This window comes from Scyliorhinus torazame, chromosome 6 (genome assembly GCF_047496885.1).
Source record: "Scyliorhinus torazame isolate Kashiwa2021f chromosome 6, sScyTor2.1, whole genome shotgun sequence".
NCBI lineage: Eukaryota > Metazoa > Chordata > Chondrichthyes > Carcharhiniformes > Scyliorhinidae > Scyliorhinus > Scyliorhinus torazame.
The window spans coordinates 125,481,930-125,501,230 of NC_092712.1; the positions used below are offsets into that span (position 1 = coordinate 125,481,930).

The window sequence follows — 19,301 nt, forward strand, 5'->3', positions numbered from 1 at the left end:
TCACAAACCCTCAGTTTGAGTCCAACTTTTCGGTTTGTATGAAGGTCCATGCCTCTTCAGGCGTTTCAAAATAATAGTGTTGGTCCTTGTATGTGACCCACAGTCGCGCTGGCTGCAGCATTCCAAATCTCACTCCTTTCCGGTGCAACACCGCTTTGGCCCGGTTGAAACCCGCTCTTCGCTTTGCAACCTCCGTGCTCCAGTCCGGGTATATTCGGATCTCTGCATTGTCCCACTTACTGCTCCGCTCCTTCTTGGCCCATTTCAGGACCCTCTCTCTGTCCGTGAACCGGTGAAATCTCACCACCATCGCCCTTGGCGGCTCATTTGCCTTGGGCCTCCTCGCCAGCACCCAGTGTGCCCAGTCCAGCTCCAGCGGCCTCGAAGGGGCCTCCGCGCCCATCATCGCCCCAAGCATCGTGCTCGCGTATGCCCCGGCATCGGCCGCCTCCACTCCTACAGGGGGACCCAGGATCCGCAGATTCTTTCTCCTCGACCTGTTCTCCAGGTCTTCGAGTCTTCCCGCCCACCTCTTGTGTAGCGCCTCGTGCTGCTCCACTTTCACCGCCAGGCCCAATAGCTCGTCCTCATTCTCACTGACACTTTTCTGTACCTCCTGGATCTTTACCTCGTGGGCCTTCTGGGTCATCCCTAGTCCTTCAATTGCCGACAGCATAGGCGCCAGCATCTCCTTCCGCAGCTCCTCGAAGCAGCGCTTGATGAATTCCTGCAGCTCCGGCCTGCACTCCGCTTTGTCCCTGGCCACCGCCATTTTGTTTTTTTTGCCCTCGCTTCTCCCGCTGCTCCAATGACGCTTTTTTGGCCGTTTCACTTCTGGTCCGGTCCATAAAAGTTGAAGGGGGACTTCTCTCTTCCCTTCCCCACGGGTTGTCTTTGAAAAACATTCCGTTGGGGCTCTTCTAACGAGCCCGAAAGTCCGTGATAGCGGGAGCTGCCGAATCGTGCGGCTTAGCTCCGCATGGCTGCAACCGGAAGTGAGGATGAGATGTTATGACCTGCCTGCTTACCATTGGCTGGGGACTAATGACAATCCCACAATCCTGTGGGAGTATGAGCTTCCCCAATGAGGGGGGCGGAGAAATCATTAGCAGACTCCCTGCATAAATAAAGCTGGCCAGTTTGGAACCAGCAGGAATAAATAAGCAGCAAGCGAGGTTGCTGCTGTTGTGTATATATATATGTTATTGTAAATAAATGTTATTTCTTTGTATCCTTGAAACTCGTGCTGGATTCTTCGTGGCCCTCACAAAAGAAACATTACTCGTTAAACAAGCTAAAGATCCATGTAAATGACTCCCACCTCTTCATAGTGTCTTTGACATAATGTGTATCCCCTGTCTGGATCCCCAAGATATTTAAATGTCTCAACCAGTAAGAATTGAAAGGGAGGTGATGGGGGTCTCTGTTCTATCAAATGATTAGACTCCAGCTGGCCAACCGGGTTACGAAATGCAGTGGACCTTGGTATAGCTCTCTTTGATTTGATCTGTGCTGCCCACAATGTGTCATTAGTGTCTCTTCATCGATAACGAGGTGTATGTTGCTTTGAAACTGTCAGATAGCTCCTTGTGTTCAGCGGTCACAGACAGACATAGATTCAACTATTTTTTAAAAAGCCTTTGTCCAGTTTTTAAAGTTTTAGAAATAAGATATCTATATTTATAAAAATATTCTGTGAGGTCTTAGTCCCCTCAAACATAACGAATTTTTGTCTGTTTCTTTCTAGAAAATGAAGTGTTTCTCCTTTTCAATAAATCGCAAGAAAACCAGAGACCTTACAAGTATTATACAGCCACAATTCCACTGAAGATCTGTAAAAAGGGACAGGATATTAACAGTATAGAAGCAAACTGGCTGGAGCATATGACGCAGCACTTCACAAAGGGAGCCCTGTTGGTGGATGCTTTGATTTGTCTGCGAACACCGACTGGTACATATGAAAATTTTAATTCGCTTTGTTTCCTAATCCTAAATAAGAAACTTCGGAAATATTACACATTGATTTATTGCAGGAAACATGGTACGATATTATTGGTGCAAAGTCTGGTGGGATATACTTGAGACCAATGTTGTGAATTTTCAACTGTTTTCTTATTAGATCAGATGGAAAGCTTGGTGAAATAATAGAGCTCCAAATTAATTTAGGAAATAAATGCAAAGCTGGCTTTTACTTTTCACAGCTTCTAATTTATAAACTTTAGCTGATGAAGACCTCTTTGTTGTTAAATTGCAATACCCCTTCACGGTTTTGATCCAATTCTTAGACACTTCTTTCCCACAGAATGACCCAGTTTAAAAATCAATTTTTTAATTCTACAAAATTAGAGAAATAAAAAATGTAAAGCTATATTTGTGTGTCTTTGGAGATGTAAACTGTCGGTTTGGTATCACAAAGACTGATTATACAATGTTGGTTTTTGGTCTAAATATTTTTGTTAGGCTTAGCATCTCAGACTAGTCCTGTGAGCCAACAACCCATGTTCCCTATGACCAGTAGTGTATTCCGCCTGCTCATAATCTAAATCCTTTGTAGTTACGCCAGAGATTAGGACAAAACCTCATTATTTATTTTGACAAACCCGTTATATCATGTGCCCTTGTGATCTTGCTCAATTCCAGAAAATGGCACAAAAAACACTTCATTAAACAGTGCTATGATATACCAAGTAGTCATTAAATAAATAAACAGAAGCAATGATATTGTGTACATTTACAGTTGTTTAAGATCAGCTGCCCCTCCTAAAAAAGCCATGACGATAAACTGCAACCTAAACTGGACAGTCACAAGGGGAAAGATTTACACAGTGACTGCTGTGTGGAAACAAGGGGCTGGATTCTCTGCCCCATGATGCCGGCAATGCGGATAGCAATCGGGCGGAGAATCTGGTGTCCAGCCGAAAGCGACTGCTATGCTGCAGCCCCCACCGGCGGCGGGATCTGGGTTTGGGCCCGCGTGCCAGCGGGAGGATGGTAATGGAAGCAAATAGGTCTTAATGGCCCATTGACATCCAGTTAGCAGGCCCGGCACCAGATGCTTCAAACCCTCACAAATCTCTGATCCTCCGGACTGGGAATCACGTGGACGCAGATCACTACAGGTATCATCAAACATGTACCTGATGTGGTGGTCCCCACAGTGGGCCAAAGGTGTTTAGGGTGTTGCCCTCGAAGTCCACCCGAGAGCCATCCTTCGCCTGCACAAGGCACTACCTGCCCACTCCTCCCCTACCAAATGCCCCCCACGCCCACCCCTGAGACACTCAATAACAGGAGAGATCCCCTAACTAAAGGGACTCCCCACAGAGACCCACTAAATAGTGAGACCCCCCCCCCCCCCCAGGGACCCCTAACTAAAGAAACCCCACACAGGGACTCCCTAAATAGGGAGACCCCGCAGGAACCCCTAACTAAAGGGACCCCCCAGAGGGACCACCGATCTAAAGGAGCTCTCTAAATAGAGAGACCACCCAGGGACCCCAAACTAAAAGGACTCCACCCCCCCACCCCTCCCAGAAAAGAGACCCCTGTCTGGAAGCTAGAATGCAGTCAACAAATTGCAGTTGTAACACTCACCTGGAAGCACCATATGCCAATTCCTATAAAGAGAACCGCTGTGTTTAAACCCCTCAGATTGCTGCACATTTCTGGTAGTGGGCTGTGATTGACAGCTTCCACAAAACAGCTGTTAGCCGTACTTCATTCATCTTCTTTACTCTAAGTGCTGTAACCACAATGTTTACAAACATCAACTACATCAAAGAGAATTAAGTGCATTTCAATCATGCTCCTTTAAGCTTGAGTGATTTTGAAGTGCTGAGCTGGAAATTGACAGGTGGGGAAATAGACCCACCTTGAGAGGGCCATAAAATCCTGGCCAGTATTTCTGGCTGCAGTGGTAGCAGATATTTTATCAAATTTAACATCTCTTTGATAGCTCTGTGAAGGTCAACCAACTAAACAGATATATGTTTCATGTTTGAACAGATTCAGTACCAAAATCAGTGGATGGGCTCTTAATCTTTGAAGGAGTTTCTGAGGAGAAGTGTGAAAGCTATGATGCCATAGTTGTGGAGCAGTGGACGGTGATTAATGTAAGTGTCAGTGCAGGAGGCTGTATGGGTCTCTGCATTACAAATATATGTACCCATTGTGTGGATCATACCTCATATGTATTATCAGCTGATAATTCAGCAGCTTTGTCGGTAAGCAAAATATATCTTCAAGCAATGAAGACACACTTTGTAATAGATTGTCATAGATTGGCTACAGCACAGAATGAGTCCATTCGGCTCAATTTGTCCATGCCTATTCTGTGTATGAACAATTTAGTTGGCTTCACTCCCTTGCTTTTTCTCCATTTCACTGCAATTTATTTCTCTTCATGTGCTTATCCAATTCCCTTTTGAAAGCCCTGATTCAATCTGCCTCAGCTTCTCCATGTGACTAAAAGTCCTTTATCCTGGAGACCATTCTCGTAAATCTTTTCTGCGCCCTCTCTAAAGCCTTCACATTCTTTCCAAAATCTGGTGCCCAGAATTGAACACAATACTCCCATTGAGGAAAAAGCAATCTTTAATAAAGCTTCACCACAATTCCCCGCTTTTGTACTTCATGAGGCTATTTATAAAGCCCATAATCCCACATGCATTCTAACCACTTTCTCAACCTGTCCTGTCCCCTTCAATGTTTTGTGCACCCCAAGATCTCTTTGCTGCTGCACCCACTTTGGAATTATACCCTCCACTTTAAATTGCCTCTCCTCATTCTTCCTACCATCATGTCCAGTAAAGGCATAATATACATAAACTGTACTCCGTGTGGAATCCTCTGGAACTGACTTTTATTTTTTAAATGGACAACGATGGGTTGGAAAAGGTCACCTGACTCTCAGCCTGTGGATTCCCAAACTGCCACACAGTCTCAAAAAGAGGAAATTACACATTTCCGACTAGAGGTGTCGCTACCCATCTCCTGAAACCATCCAAAAAGGTATTTCTTGCTTTGAATGGATCATTTTGAAACCAACACGGTGATTATCCCAAGCCACCAAAATGAAACAATAGTTCATGCTGCGGTTAAACAACTTAAAGCCCAGCAACAAATTTTGAAGGGAGCTATGAGAAACCACATGTTGGTCTTCTTATTTAAAGTCTTCTGGAACTGTCTTTATTTATTTACAAATGGACACTGATTATCTGTTAAGGTAATTACCAAGGGGTCAGGTGATTTTTGCAACTTCGACACAAACTATCAAGCGTCATGAAAGTTCTGAACTGAATCCATAATGGGTGGGAGTGCCCCCCCATGATTGGATTTGCCTAGACTGCACTTCTTCCTGGAATTCATATCTGCCATTGTTTGAAACTTGCTCTGAAACAGAGGGGGGATTCTCTGTTCCCCGGCTGTGTGTTTCTCAGTGGCCCGCTATTCACTAGTGGCGGGATTCTCTGCTCCCACCGCTTGTCAATGGGACTTCCCATTGAAACCAGCCCACAGACAGGGGTGCACTGCCAGCGGGAAAAGAGAATCTTGATGGCCGGAGGATTCCCACCAGAGTTGATGAACTCCTAGACTCCATGGGCTGGATTCTCCATCCCCCCGCTGGCAGTGGCATCGAAGTTCACACGCCACTCCAGCAGGAGGATGCAATATAGGTCAAATTAACCCATTTTCATTCTATTAATAGGCTGGGTAACAGATTCTCCACATCTCCGTGATTCTCTGGCCCTGGATTCACGCGAGTATGGATTGGTGCAGGTATTTCCCAGAGTAGTCCTGGCCCAATGAACCTCACATTGGCCCAAGGGGGTAAGTCTGTGGCACCCTGGCAATGTCCCTGGCACCCTGGCAGTGCCACACAGGCATCCTGGAAGTGCCAGGTGGCATTGTCAGGGTGTCCATGTGGCAGTACCAGGCTGGCAGTGCCAAGATGCCCGGATGCCAGGGGGAGTACTAGGGTGCTACCCTTCCCTGTCTCCGACCACCCAGGGGTCTGCAATGGCACACATTTGTGTGAACCAGTACAATACAGCGCCCTGGTGAGGTTTCCCAGGCGCAGCCAGTGAGTCCCGGGCGCTGGGCAAATGAGCTGTTACAGCTTATTTAAATATGCAGATGTGGAGCTCGCCCAGTGAGGGCGAGGTCCCGATCGTGGCAGACTGAACAACTCGCGGTCGGCCAGGCGTGGAGCCGGATTTTGCGCTCGCGTGCAATTCACCTGTTGCGCCCGGATTTGTGCCCGGTGCAACGGGATCGCTGAATAGCACCCTTTAACTCTTATTTTACTTTATTCTCTGTCTTTTCCTCAATTTCCTTTGGGTGGGAGTTGCTAAGTGATCATATCCTAACTTGCATCAACTCCCATTCACCCATCACGCCTGTCTCACTGATAGACATTAATTTCTGGTTCATCAACACCTCTAATTTCCTCTTCATATCCCGTGTACAAATCCATGGCCTTGCCCCTTGCCAACACTGCAGAGGCAGATTAACATCTTGGCGGGGTGGGGCGGGGGTGGGTGGGTGCGGGGCGGTGCGTGCTCACCTTGATTTCTGAAATCACGATGTCACGCTCTGCCTCCAGTGAAAGACTACCCCGCTCCCAATTATGCCACCAATGCTGCCCACCCTCACCTCACAGAATGCAAAGGTGCAAGCCTCAAAAAAACACAAATGGATCACTGCCGAACTGCTTCAGTGCTTTTTAACTTAGAAAAAACGCCCCAGTAATTTGATGAATTGAAATCCAAGCCTACCTGTTCTCAAAATGATGGTAAAGATGGTCAATATTGCGATCTGTGTGTCTGGAGATGGTCAATATTGCGATCTGTGTGTCTGGAGATGGTCAATATTGCGATCTGTGTGTCTGGAGATGGTCAATATTGCGATCTGTGTGTCTGGAGATGGTCAATATTGCGATCTGTGTGTCTGGAGATGGTCAATATTGCGATCTGTGTGTCTGGAGATGGTCAATATTGCGATCTGTGTGTCTGGAGATGGTCAATATTGCGATCTGTGTGTCTGGAGATGGTCAATATTGCGATCTGTGTGTCTGGAGATGGTCAATATTGCGATCTGTGTGTCTGGAGATGGTCAATATTGCGATCTGTGTGTCTGGAGATGGTCAATATTGCGATCTGTATGTCTGGAGATGGTCAATATTGCGATCTGTGTGTCTGGAGATGGTCAATATTGCGATCTGTGTGTCTGGAGATGAGCAAACGTGGAACAGGCTAATGAGAAACAAGATGGAGAAATCAGCCGACGACATGACTGCAGCACAGGCCAGTGCAGGACGGAATGAGCCGGAAACAGTCCAGTGCAGGAGCAAATACTCCAATCAAGTGGAGTCCAGTGACTCCAAGTCCAGTATCAGTGGTGTGACTTTGCCTGGCACGATTCCATTCTTTGTCCCATTGGAGACTTTCTGAAGGGCAGTCTTGAGAGCGATGGGGGATGGCGGTTAGAACTATCTGCATGTGACCAGCAGCCATTATATCAGACCAGCAAATGGTGGTCCATTTTGTAAAACAGAATTTAAACAAGAAAATATGGAAGAGAGACATATTTGTAAGATTTTCTTGTTTCATCCTTTGTTGGCATGGCAATAGATAGTAGGTCTGAATAAGGAATCTGGATCAGTGTAGGCATGGTGGGCCGAAGAGCCTGTTCCTGTGCTGTAATGTTCTTTGTTCTTTGCAGCGGCTCTTGGCATTCTCATCCAACCGTCTGTAAAAAACATGCAAAACATGTTATCTTCATTCAACTCTGCACTTGCACTATTACTGTGTCACAAATAACATTGACAGTTTCAACAATGATTTTCTCTTTTTAAAGTGATTTTGTTGTGTGGTAGACTATATTAGGGGTATTGCGGTACCTAGGTGGGATGTACCTTATACTGTAGTATGAGTGGTGGAACCTGCCTGCTGGTTCCGCCCAGCAGGCGGAGCATAAGAGTCTGTGTTTCACCCACAGCAGTCATTCTGTACCGGAGCTGCTGGGGTAACTACTTGTTCATTAAAGCCTTCAATTGGACTACAATCTCGCTTCAGTAGTGATTGATTGTGCATCAATTTAATGAACAAAATTGAAGAATGGCTGCTCTCCGTATCAAGCCAGAGTGTCTACAAATCAACCCCCATGCGGCAAATGCAGCAGCAACTTTTAAAGATTGGCTGGCATGTTTCAACGGGTACATCAGGACAGCCCCGACTACCCCCACGGAGGAACAGAAAATGCAAGTCCTCCACTCAAGGGTGAGCCCAGAAATCTACACGCTTATCAAAGACGCGGATGGTTTCGAGGACGCAATGACTTTGTCAAAAGAGCACCACGTCCGCACTGTGAATCAGTTATACGCTTAGCATCTTTTAGCTACATAGACGGCAGATCCCAGGGGAATCACTGGACGATTTTTACCGCGCATTGTTAGTGGAAAACGACACGCTAGGGCTTGAAGAGGCACGGAAACTTGCGCACTCCCTAAATGCAGCCTCCCGCAACGCCCAGGCCTACGTTCCCGACCGCGCGGAATCCGCATGGACAGGGTGGACCCCACCCGTGGCCGATTCCAAAGCACCCCTACATTCCCCACAAGCTTGTGCAGTGCGGCAGCCAGGAAACCCCGGGGGGGGGGGGGGCCCCGATGCTATTTTTGAGGTCAAAACAAACAACCCCGGCAACGCTGCCTGGCCCGATTCGCAATCTGCAAGGGCTGCGGGAAGAAGGGGCACCTCGTGGCAGTATGCCGGGCCCGGTCGGCCGCCGCTGACTCCACAGGTGAACCGGGCCCGCTGCCATTACTCTCCTCACAGGCCATGTGCGATTCATGAGGGCAGCCATCTTGCATGACGTCTCAGGACCCCGACTCGGGTGGCCGTGTATCACCCAACGAGATCTCTCAGCTTCTTCTACAACTTGCCTCAGTGACACTGGGTCAGACTCGGCCCCGAACGCTTTCAACCGCTACGACGTCGGAAATCATCAACGGGCACAAGACATCCTGCTTGATTGACTCTGGGAGCACGGAGAGCTTCATCCATCCCAATACGGTAAGACACTGCTCCCTCGCTGTACACCCGATTAAACAAAAGATCTCCCTGGCCTCTGGATCTCACTCTGTGGAGATCCGGGGGTACTGCATAGCCAACCTCACGGTCCAGGGCATGGAGTTCAATATCTTCCGACTCTACGTCCTCCCCCATCTCTGCGCTGCCACACTCCTGGGACTGGACTTCCAGTGTAACCTGCAAAGTTTAACGTTCAAATTCGGCGGCCCCATACCCCCCTCGCTGTCTGCGGCCTCGCGACCCTCAAGGTCGACCCGCCTTCCCTGTTTGCAAACCTTACCCCCCATTGCAAACCCGTCGCCACCAGGAGCAGATGGTACAGTGCCCAGGACCGGACTTACATTAGGTCGGAAGTTCAACGGTTACTAAAGGAAGGCATTATCGAGGCCAGCAACAGCCCCTGGAGAGCTCAAGTGGTGGTTGTAAAGACCGGGGAGAAACATAGGATGGTCATAGACTACAGTCAGACCATCAACAGGTATACGCAGCTCAACGCGTACCCTCTCCCCCGCGTATCTGAAATGGTCAACCAGATAGCGCAATACAAGGTTTTCTCCACAGTAGACCTTAAATCAGCCTACCACCAGCTCCACATTCGCCCAGACAACTGCAAGTACCCTGCATTTGAAGTAGATGGGCGGCTCTACCACTTTCTAAGGGTTCCCTTTGGTGTCACAAATGGGGTCTTGGTCTTCCAACGGGAGATGGATCGAACGGTTGACCGGTACGGTCTGCGGGCCACGTTCCCGTACCTCAACAATGTCACCATCTGCGGCCACGACCAGCAGGACCACGACACCAACCTCCGCAAATTCCTCCATACCGCAAAATCCTTAACTTAACCTATAGCAAGGACAAATGCGTGTTTAGCACCGATCGCCTAGCCACCCTCGGCTACGTAGTGCATGATGGAGTCATAGGCCCAGATCCCGAACGCATGCGCCCCCTCTTGGAGTTTCCCCTCCCCCACTGCCCCAAGGCCCTGAAACGTTGCCTTGGCTTCTTTTCTTATTACGCCCAGTGGGTCCCCAATTATGCAGACAAGGCCCGCCCACTAACCCAGTCCACGGTTTTTCCCCTATCGGCAGAGGCCCGCCAGGCTTTCAGTCGCATCAAAGCAGACATCGCCAGGGCGACAATGCGCGCAATCGATGAGTCCCTCCCCTTCCAGGTCGAGAGCGACGCATCAGATGTAGCTCTGGCTGCCACCCTTAACCAAGCGGGCAGACCCGTGGCCTTCTTTTCACGCACCCGCCACGCCTCAGAAATCCGCCATTCCTCTGTCGAGAAGGAGGCCCAAGCCATCGTCGAAGCTGTGCGGCATTGGAGGCATTACCTGGCCGGCAGGAGATTCACTCTCCTCACTGACCAACGGTCGGTAGCCTTCATGTTTGACAATGCACAGCAGGGAAAAATTAAGAATGATAAGATCTTACGGTGGAGGATCGAGCTCTCCACCTATAATTACGAGATCTTGTATTGTCCCGGGAAGCACAACGAGCCTCCTGATGCCCTGTCGCGCGGCACTTGTGCCAGTGTACAAGTAGACCGACTCCGGACCCTCCACAACAATCTCTGCCACCCGGGGGTCACGTGGTTCTTCCACTTTGTTAAAACCCGTAATCTGCCCGACTCCATCGAGGAGGTCAGGGCCGTAACCAGAAACTGCCAAATCTGCGCGGAGTGCAAGCCGCACTTCTACAGGCCAGAGAAAGCGCACCTGGTGACGGCTTCCCGCCTCTTTGAATGCCTCAGCGTGGATTTCAAAGTGCCCCTTCCCTCCACCGACTGCAACACGTATTTCTTAAACGTGATTGATGAATACTCCCGGTTCCCTTTCGCCATCCCCTGTCCCGACATGACGGCTGCCACTGTCATTCAAGCCCTCCACGGCATCTTTACCCTGTTCGGTTTCCCCGCCTACATCCATAGCGATAGGGGGTCCTCCTTCATGAGTGACGAGCTGCGTCAATTCCTGCTCAGCATGGGCATTGCCTCCAGCAGGACAACCAATTACAACCCCCGGGGAAACAAGCAGGGAGAACGGTACGGTCTCGAAGGCGGTCCTACTGGCCCTACGGTCCAAGAATCTCCCAGTGTCCCGATGGCAAGAGGTCCTCTCCGATGCACTTCAGTCCATCTGATCACTACTGTGCACTACGACCAACAAAACACCTCATGAACGTCTCCTTGCCTTCCCCAGGAAGTTCTCCTCGGGGACCTCACTCATGGCTGGCAGCCCCCGGACCCGTCCTACTCCGCAAACACATACGGGCCCACAAGTCGGACCCACTGGTCGAGAGGGTACATCTCCTCCATGCTAACCCCCAGTACGCCTATGTGGAGCACACCGACGGCTGACAAGACACGGTCTCCCTCCGGGATCTGGCCCCCACTGGATCCCCATCCTCACTCCCCCCCCCCCCCCCCCCCCCCCCCCCACCAACCTAACCATTTTTTTCACCGGCGCACACCACCGCAGCCCCCTTCCCAGGAGGATCCGTCCTCCCACTGGCCCCATCCGGATGCGATGAAGCTGAAGACGGCACGCTCCCAGAGCCACGGATGCCCGAGCCGACTCCAGCATTACCGCCGGATGTGGGCCACCGACCGGCTGATAGTTTCATTGTAAAATGAACTTGTAAATAATTGTCTGTAAATATGTGTAATGCATGTAAAGGCACCGATGGGTACCGCTATAACCTCTACCACTGTAAAAGCAAGGTTACCAGCCCCGTCAGACACTTTTTAAAACAGGGGGTGAATGTGGTAGGCTATATTAGGGGTATCGTGGTACCTAGGTGGGATGTACCTTATACTGTAGTATGAGTGGTGGAACCTGCCTGCTGGTTGCGCCCAGCAGGCGGAGCATAGAGTCTGTGTTTCACCCACAGCAGTCATTCTGTACCGGAGCTGCTGAAGTAACTACTTGTTCATTAAAGCCTTCAATTGGACTACAATCTCGCTTCAATAGTGATTGATCGTGCATCATGTTGTCTCTAGCTTCATCGAAAAATAACTTCCTGCATCTTGTATACTTCGCATCATCAGAGGGACCTATATTTGTGTTAATATTAGTGCCTTTGCTTCCACCGAGCTATTGTCATTTTAAACTTCCGTGACAAGACTTTTAACTGAGGCTAACAATTGTACAGCATTAAATAAAGTCGTATTAACATTTTGCAGCGATTCGCTGACAGTATTAATTCTTCAAAGTAAACTACTTCACAAAACAGCAATATCGTACTTTTCAAACTTCTCTGCTAAGGATTTTGCTTCAGCTTTCACACGTGGTTTTTCTGAATTTGATGTGGCTATGTCTGATAAGGTTTCCATTATATCAACAAAGTCCAGTCTCAAAGCCAAAACAGCATCTGTATGAGCGGACTACCTGGTGTCACAAATTCTTTTGACCGTCAAATGTTTTCCTTGTGCCTGCTCCAAGCGTGATTGCAACATATTCCACCGATGCGTTGAAACTGAAAAGAAGGCATAAAAGTTTTGAACAGTTTGCACGTTCTCCCCGTGTTCGCATGGGTTTCGTCCCCACAACCCAAAGATGTGCAGGGTAGGTGGATTGGCCATGCTAAATTGCCACTTAATTGGAAAAAATTAATTGGGTACTCTAAATTATTTTTTAAAATAAATAAAAGTTTTGAACCAATTTTTAAAAAAATGTATGGCTGCCTCACACAATTCAGCTGCAGCATTGCAGATTAAATTCAACGAGTGACTGCAACGTGGGCCGAATAATGCGCATGGGCTTAAAGTGTTCAGTCTTGCTAGTAGATCTGAATTTTTTCCTGCCATATTTGCGACATTATCGAAGCTCTGCCCACGGCAATTTTTGATGTCCATACTTTTGTCTGCAGACACTCAGGAGTGTGGGATTGTAGCTGTACACAACAGGGAAATTTCTCTACAACTTGACCATTGTTAGCGGGAATGAATCCAGAAGAATCACTCGACACTCGGATATGCTTCAATATCAAATGGTTTATTACACTAACGGGGAGCAGTCTGCTGGGAATACCAAGCGTCTGTCCGCTGGATATTAAAAATCATAAATATTTTATATAGTTACGCAGCCTATGTCGGCTGGACACAAATTCCAAAACAAGCTTTGGTTGCTAGGCAGCCCAGATCTGCATAGTCTGCTCGACAACTGTTGGAGGCCCCCCGTATCAGCTGTTCTTGGATTCCCTGGTTACCTATAGCCTAGGACTACCTTATCTGCACCTCTGTCTTACTAGCTGCATTCCTTACGGGCAGCTGCAGATAATGATTGTCTTGCAGAATAAGCCTTTTCAGTGTGAGTCTGTGGGAACCAGTGTTTACACATGTGGCCAAGCTAGTTGGCTAAGAAACCCCAAGATGCCCCACAACCTGTTATGTTCTATTTGTAAGCAGGATTTAGGATTATATGTTACATATATTGGTCATGTATATTTATGGCTCGTGTGTGTATATGATTATACATCTCTTAGTATGCATCTATCACTATATATTAGTATGTAACTATATATTTGTACCACTGATGTACATTCAGTACGTGCACATATATTGCAGATGCAACCATCACTGGTCACGCTGCACCCCAGTGTCTGCGTGGGTTTCTTCCGGGTGCTCCGGTTTCCTCCCACAAGTCCCGAAAGATGTGCTTGTTTGGTGAATTGGACATTCTGAATTCTCTCTGTGTACCCCTCACTCTCAGCCCTGGCCTCTGGCTCTGGATGAGTCGCCCCGCCGGTTGCTGCTCCCTGAAAACCATTACACTGCCTGGCCTTCGCACCTCCTGACTGCTCATCTCTCATCTCTCGGTCGGGTGGCTGGGCCTGGAGCCACGACGAATGTGGGTGTGCTACTGGCTGGCTGCCTGGTCCCTGCTGGGTGCTGGCCTAGCCTCTGTTTGATTGGTTGGCTGTTGCCCTGGCCTGGAGGTCGAGAGTCAGCCTGCTGTTTCCCTCAATGTCTGTTGGCCAGCATCTCCTCCTCGCCTTGTTGAAGGCTTTGCAGGGTCACACCCCAATGTTAGGTTGGCGACTTCACTTTTGCCTCAGGTTGCCCATTGAGGCGAATTCAGAAACCTGCTTGCTGCTTCATTCGATGGAAGCTCAGAAACTTCACTCCAATTCAGGTGAGTCGTGTCTGAACTGCTAAGTCTCCACCACCTTTCAATGTCTGGCAAACGGTTTACCCTCTCTAAAGGGAAGTTCACCAATCAAAGCTGATATTGTTCTGTACTGCATTTGGGTAAAATTGTCCATTTGGGCTGGATTCTCTGATTCATTTTTTAAAAATTTAGAGTACCCAAATCATTTTTTCCAATTAAGGGGCAATTTAGCATGGCCAATCCACCTAGCCTGCATATCTTTTGGGTTGTGGGGGCGAAACCCACGCAAACACGGGGAGAATGCAAACTCCACACGGACAGTGACCCAGAACCGGGATCGAACCTGGGACCCCGGCGCCGTGAGGCAGCAGTGCTAGCCACTGAACCACCGTGCTGCCTTGGATTCTCCGATTCTGCGGCAATGTCCGGAGGATGCGTCTGGTCTTACGACCAAAACGTCGGTGCCGCTCCCGCACCGATGCTCTGTCTGGCGTAGGTCTAGGCTTTACTTGCCGGTACGGAGGCAGATTGGCCGGGTCCGTGGCTACGCATGCACACGGCAGCGGTCTGCGCCGGCTGTGCCGTACAACATGGCGCTGGCCGCGCACAGGACGGCCTGCCAAAACCTGCCCCCTGTAATCCCTCCCGCCACCCCCGGTCCAGCCCCCACCAGTGCCCCCAGCCCCCGCCGAGGCCGCCCCTGCCAGCGAACGGCTCCCCCCCTCCCGTGACTGTGGCGGCGCTGGACACAGTCCGCAGCCGCCACGCCAGTTTTACAAAAGTTGAGAGGGCATGCTACCATCTCCGGCAGGAAGTCAGCCCATCGGGGGCGGAGCATCGAGGGAGGGCCTCAGGTAACACCCTGAGTCCATCCCAATGGCGTGCGCCATACTTCTCACGCCTTTTGAGAGGATGGAGCATTGGAAAAACTGCGCCGCCCCGATTTCGGCATAAAAAGGGATTCTCCGGCCGATCGCGATTTGGGCGTTGGCAATCAGAGATTCCTGCCCTATGTTCTCCCACCGGAGCTGAATTGCACATGATTTGTGCTCCTGCTGGGACTGGAGATCTGAAGGTGATTCCCATTCCTTCACCATGCATATTTATGCATGGCGAGGATTGCGAAGGATTCCTGAGGGAATCCCGCCATCGGGTTAAAATTTTGAGTGGGCGAGGTCCTGTGGCTGGCCATCCCCTGCCTCATCGCAATTCAGCCCCCCTGCCCTCCACATCACCATTTAGCCCCCAACCCCTAGGTTTTCTGGGTCTCCCCTTTCCCCCAAGTATGGGGGTGACCCCCCCCCACACAGAGTCCCCCTAAATAGTGAGACCCCCCCCAGAGACCCCAAATAAGGAGAACCTCCCAGAGATCCCCTAACTTCGGGGCCCTCCAGAGACCCTAAATTAAGGAACCCCCACTCACCCCCAGAAAAGAGACGCCTGTCAAGAAGCCCCCCAGTATATAGAAAAGAGACCCTGTCTCGAAGTGAGAGTGCAGCCCAAACAGAGGCAGTGAAAACAATTACTGTTGTAACACTCACCTGGGCAATGCACCTGCTGGCTCAGACACAAGAAGCAGCGCTATCTATTCCTGGAAAGAAAAAACAGTCAGCTGTGTTTAAACCCCTCAGATCCTTGAGCTGCAAACCATTCATTCTTTTCCCTTACTAGGCTGTTATTGACAGCTTCCACACACACACAGCTCTCAGCTTTGCTTCATTCATCTTCCTTCATGGTTGAGTAACTCTGAAGTGCTCTAACCGCAATGTTTATGAACATCAACCATTTCAAACTGTCAATTGAGTACTGTCAATTTTCAGCTGACCACTTCAAAATCACTCAAGTATACAGGGAGGTGATTGGAAAGCCATTTGTTCTGTGGGACAGGACCTGTCAATCAAAGATTGATGTTTATAAGCTTCCCCTGGACAATTGCACTGCGCTAGGAACCATCTGACAAAGTGATTTATATTGCTAACTTCAGATGGTTCTGCCAGGGCTATGCTAATAGTTACTCTCAAAGAATTAGAAGAAATAAAACCACTTCTAACTTCAGCGTAACTATTCTAAATACCGGCATTGAGCCCTGTACAGGATACCGCCACGCTCCAGAGTCCTCACCCCCTAACTAACAGCACCCTCTGGGTATTCTCGGCACAGGCTTGGAGGACCAAAAGGCCTGTTCCTGTGCTGTACTTTTCTTTGTTCTTTGTTCTATTCCCAATGTCCCTGATCTGATGAGCAGCCCCCAACCCAACCCATCTTGACCTAATCCCCCACCCAACTCCCCGACTAGACCCGGCCCCTTACCAATCTGATCCCTTCAATCACACTCCCCCGACTCGACCACCCTCCCCCAACGCGACCTGATCCCCTCACCAAAATACCCCTGATCCCCCACACCATTCACTTACCTGGATACGTACCTTCTTCCTGGCCTGCCAATTTTCCTGGGCCCTTTAAAGCTATCTGCTTTCCAGCAGCCAGTGCAGTAAAAAAATGGATGTGGCCTCCCTGCGTTCGCCGGTACTGGATTGCGCTGGGGCCTTCGGGCATTTTTTCACTGCAGGTCCTAAGCAGCTCGGGCCCGGAGAGTGTTCAACTGAGTATTCCATGGCAGGTAAGTGTGCTTTAAACTCTTGGAATTCCTGTGGGACATCGCTTCACACAACTGGGTGGAAGTTATAGCCCATTTTGTTTATATGCCTGAATACAACATTAAAACAATGCAGCCAATAATTAAATTGAATCAGTCCAAAAATACAAACTATCATTTTAATTCATAGTCCACTGTGAGTGACAACTGCTGATAGAACATAGAACATAGAACATAGAAAATACAGCACAGAACAGGCCCTTCGGCCCACGATGTTGTGTCGAACCTTTGTCCTAGATTAATCATAGATTATCATTGAATTTACAGTGCAGAAGGAGGCCATTCGGCCCATTGAGTCTGCACCGGCTCTTGGAAAGAGCACCCCACCCAAACTCAACACCTCCACCCAACACCAAGGGCAATTTTGGACACTAAGGGCAATTTATCTTGGCCAATCCACCTAACCTGCACATCTTTGGACTGTGGGAGGAAACCGGAGCACCCGGAGGAAACCCACGCAGACATGGGGAGGACGTGCAGACTCCGCACAGACAGTGACCCAAGCCGGAATCGAACCTGGGACCCTGGAGCTGTGAAGCAATTATGCTATCCACAATGCTACCGTGCTGCCCTGAAGAACAAATAAATCTACACTATATCATTTTACCGTAATCCATGTACCTATCCAATAGCTGCTTGAAGATCCCTAATGTTTCCGACTCAACTACTTCCACAGGCAGTGCATTCCATGCCCCCACTACTCTCTGGGTAAAGAACCTACCTCTGATATCCCTCCTATATCTTCCACCTTTCACCTTAAATTTATGTCCCCTTGTAATGGTTTGTTCCACCCGGGGAAAAAGTCTCTGACTGTCTACTCTATCTAGTCCCCTGATCATCTTATAAACCTCTATCAAGTCGCCCCTCATCCTTCTCCGTTCTAATGAGAAAAGGCCTAGCACCCTCAACCTTTCCTCGTAAGACCTACTCTCCATTCCTGGCAACATCCTGGTAAATCTTCTTTGCACCTTTTCCAAAGCTTCCACATACTTCCTAAAATGAGGCGACCAGAACTGTACACAGTACTCCAAATGTGGCCTTACCAAAGTTTTGTACAGCTGCATCATCACCTCACGGCTCTTAAATTCAATCCCTCTGTTAATGAACGCGAGCACACCATAGGCCTTCTTCACAGCTCTATCCACTTGAGTGGCAACTTTCAAAGATGACATCTGATGACATCATGGTGTGAAGTTGGAGACATGTATTTCAAATTTTCCAATTGTGAATCCTTCATCTATTGTTAATGTGCATCACTTTTGATATGAATCACTTCATAGAAGTTAAGTGGGTTACCTTGAGGAATAATTTCAGTCTAATGGGGTTGAATAGTGGGGGGTGGTTAGATCTGTCGCATATGATGTTTAAAATTGCTAACTGTGGCTATTTTATGTAGGTCATGTGAAGGTAAAAGCTGCACGCTTCTAGACAATGTGAATAATTAATAACTCATTCTGCATGAGTGCAGAATTCAGAACGTGTTAGAGATTGGTTCAGAAGTGTAAAGTGGCTATTTTGCAAAACCACAGTGAGCTTCCTGTTTTGACACAAATGTTCTGCACGTGTATCTGCAGTAAATACAATGGAATTGCTATTTCATTTGCCATTGAGTTATTTGCTAATCACATTCTTTCTGTTAAAAAGTGAACTTGCTGGAAATATATGCTCTAAGAACTGGAACTTACTGTGCAGTACATAATTGTTAAAGGATTAATATCTGTAAAGCAAGCATTCATCCATTATTGCCCACATGAGATAGTATCAGTGTCATGTGAGAGTACCTTTAAGAAATGGGTGTTTATAAATGTGTGTGTATATAAATATCTGTAGTGAGAGTACCTTTAAGAAATGGGTGTTTACCACTGCACTGATGTCAGAGAGTGGGTGGATCTGGGCTGTCTGTCAGCTTTTTACTTTGGTTTTTGAGCAGGCTGCAGGGTGTGTATTAGTTTTGTTTTCAGTGTTGGAGCTGAAGTCAGACCAAGCAGGTGTACTGCTGTTCTCTCTGCCATCAAAAGACTGCTCCTTCCTCAGGTGAATGAAGAGGTCTGTTCCAGAAACACATATATAGACAAATTCAAAGATGCCAAACAATGCTTGGAATGCGAGCATTAGCAGGTGATTAAATCTTTACAGATCCAGAGATGGGGTAACCCCAGGTTAAAGAGGTGTGAATTGTACCAAGCCAGGACAGTTGGTAGGATTTCGCAGGCCAGATGGTGGGGAGTGAATGTAATGCGACATGAATCCCAGGTCCCGGTTGAGGCCGCACTCATGTGTGCGGAACTTGGCTATAAGTTTCTGCTCGGCGATTCTGCGTTGTCGCGGGTCCCGGGATGTCCCGAAGCATGGTACATTGGCAAGACCATGCAGACGCTGCGACAACGAATGAACGGACATCGCGCAACAATCACCAGGCAGGAATGTTCCCTTCCAGTCG

The 19,301-nt window shown here is 48.6% G+C and overlaps 1 protein-coding gene across 1 annotated transcript in view; it reads left to right on the forward strand.

The window, feature by feature from the left end:
- Positions 1-19,301, forward strand: part of LOC140424998 (raftlin-like) — a 237,064-nt gene that overhangs the window by 165,659 nt on the left and 52,104 nt on the right. The window contains 2 exon segments of the mRNA XM_072508756.1: positions 1,748-1,951; positions 4,006-4,112. Of these exon segments, the coding sequence (XP_072364857.1) occupies positions 1,748-1,951; positions 4,006-4,112 (311 nt within the window).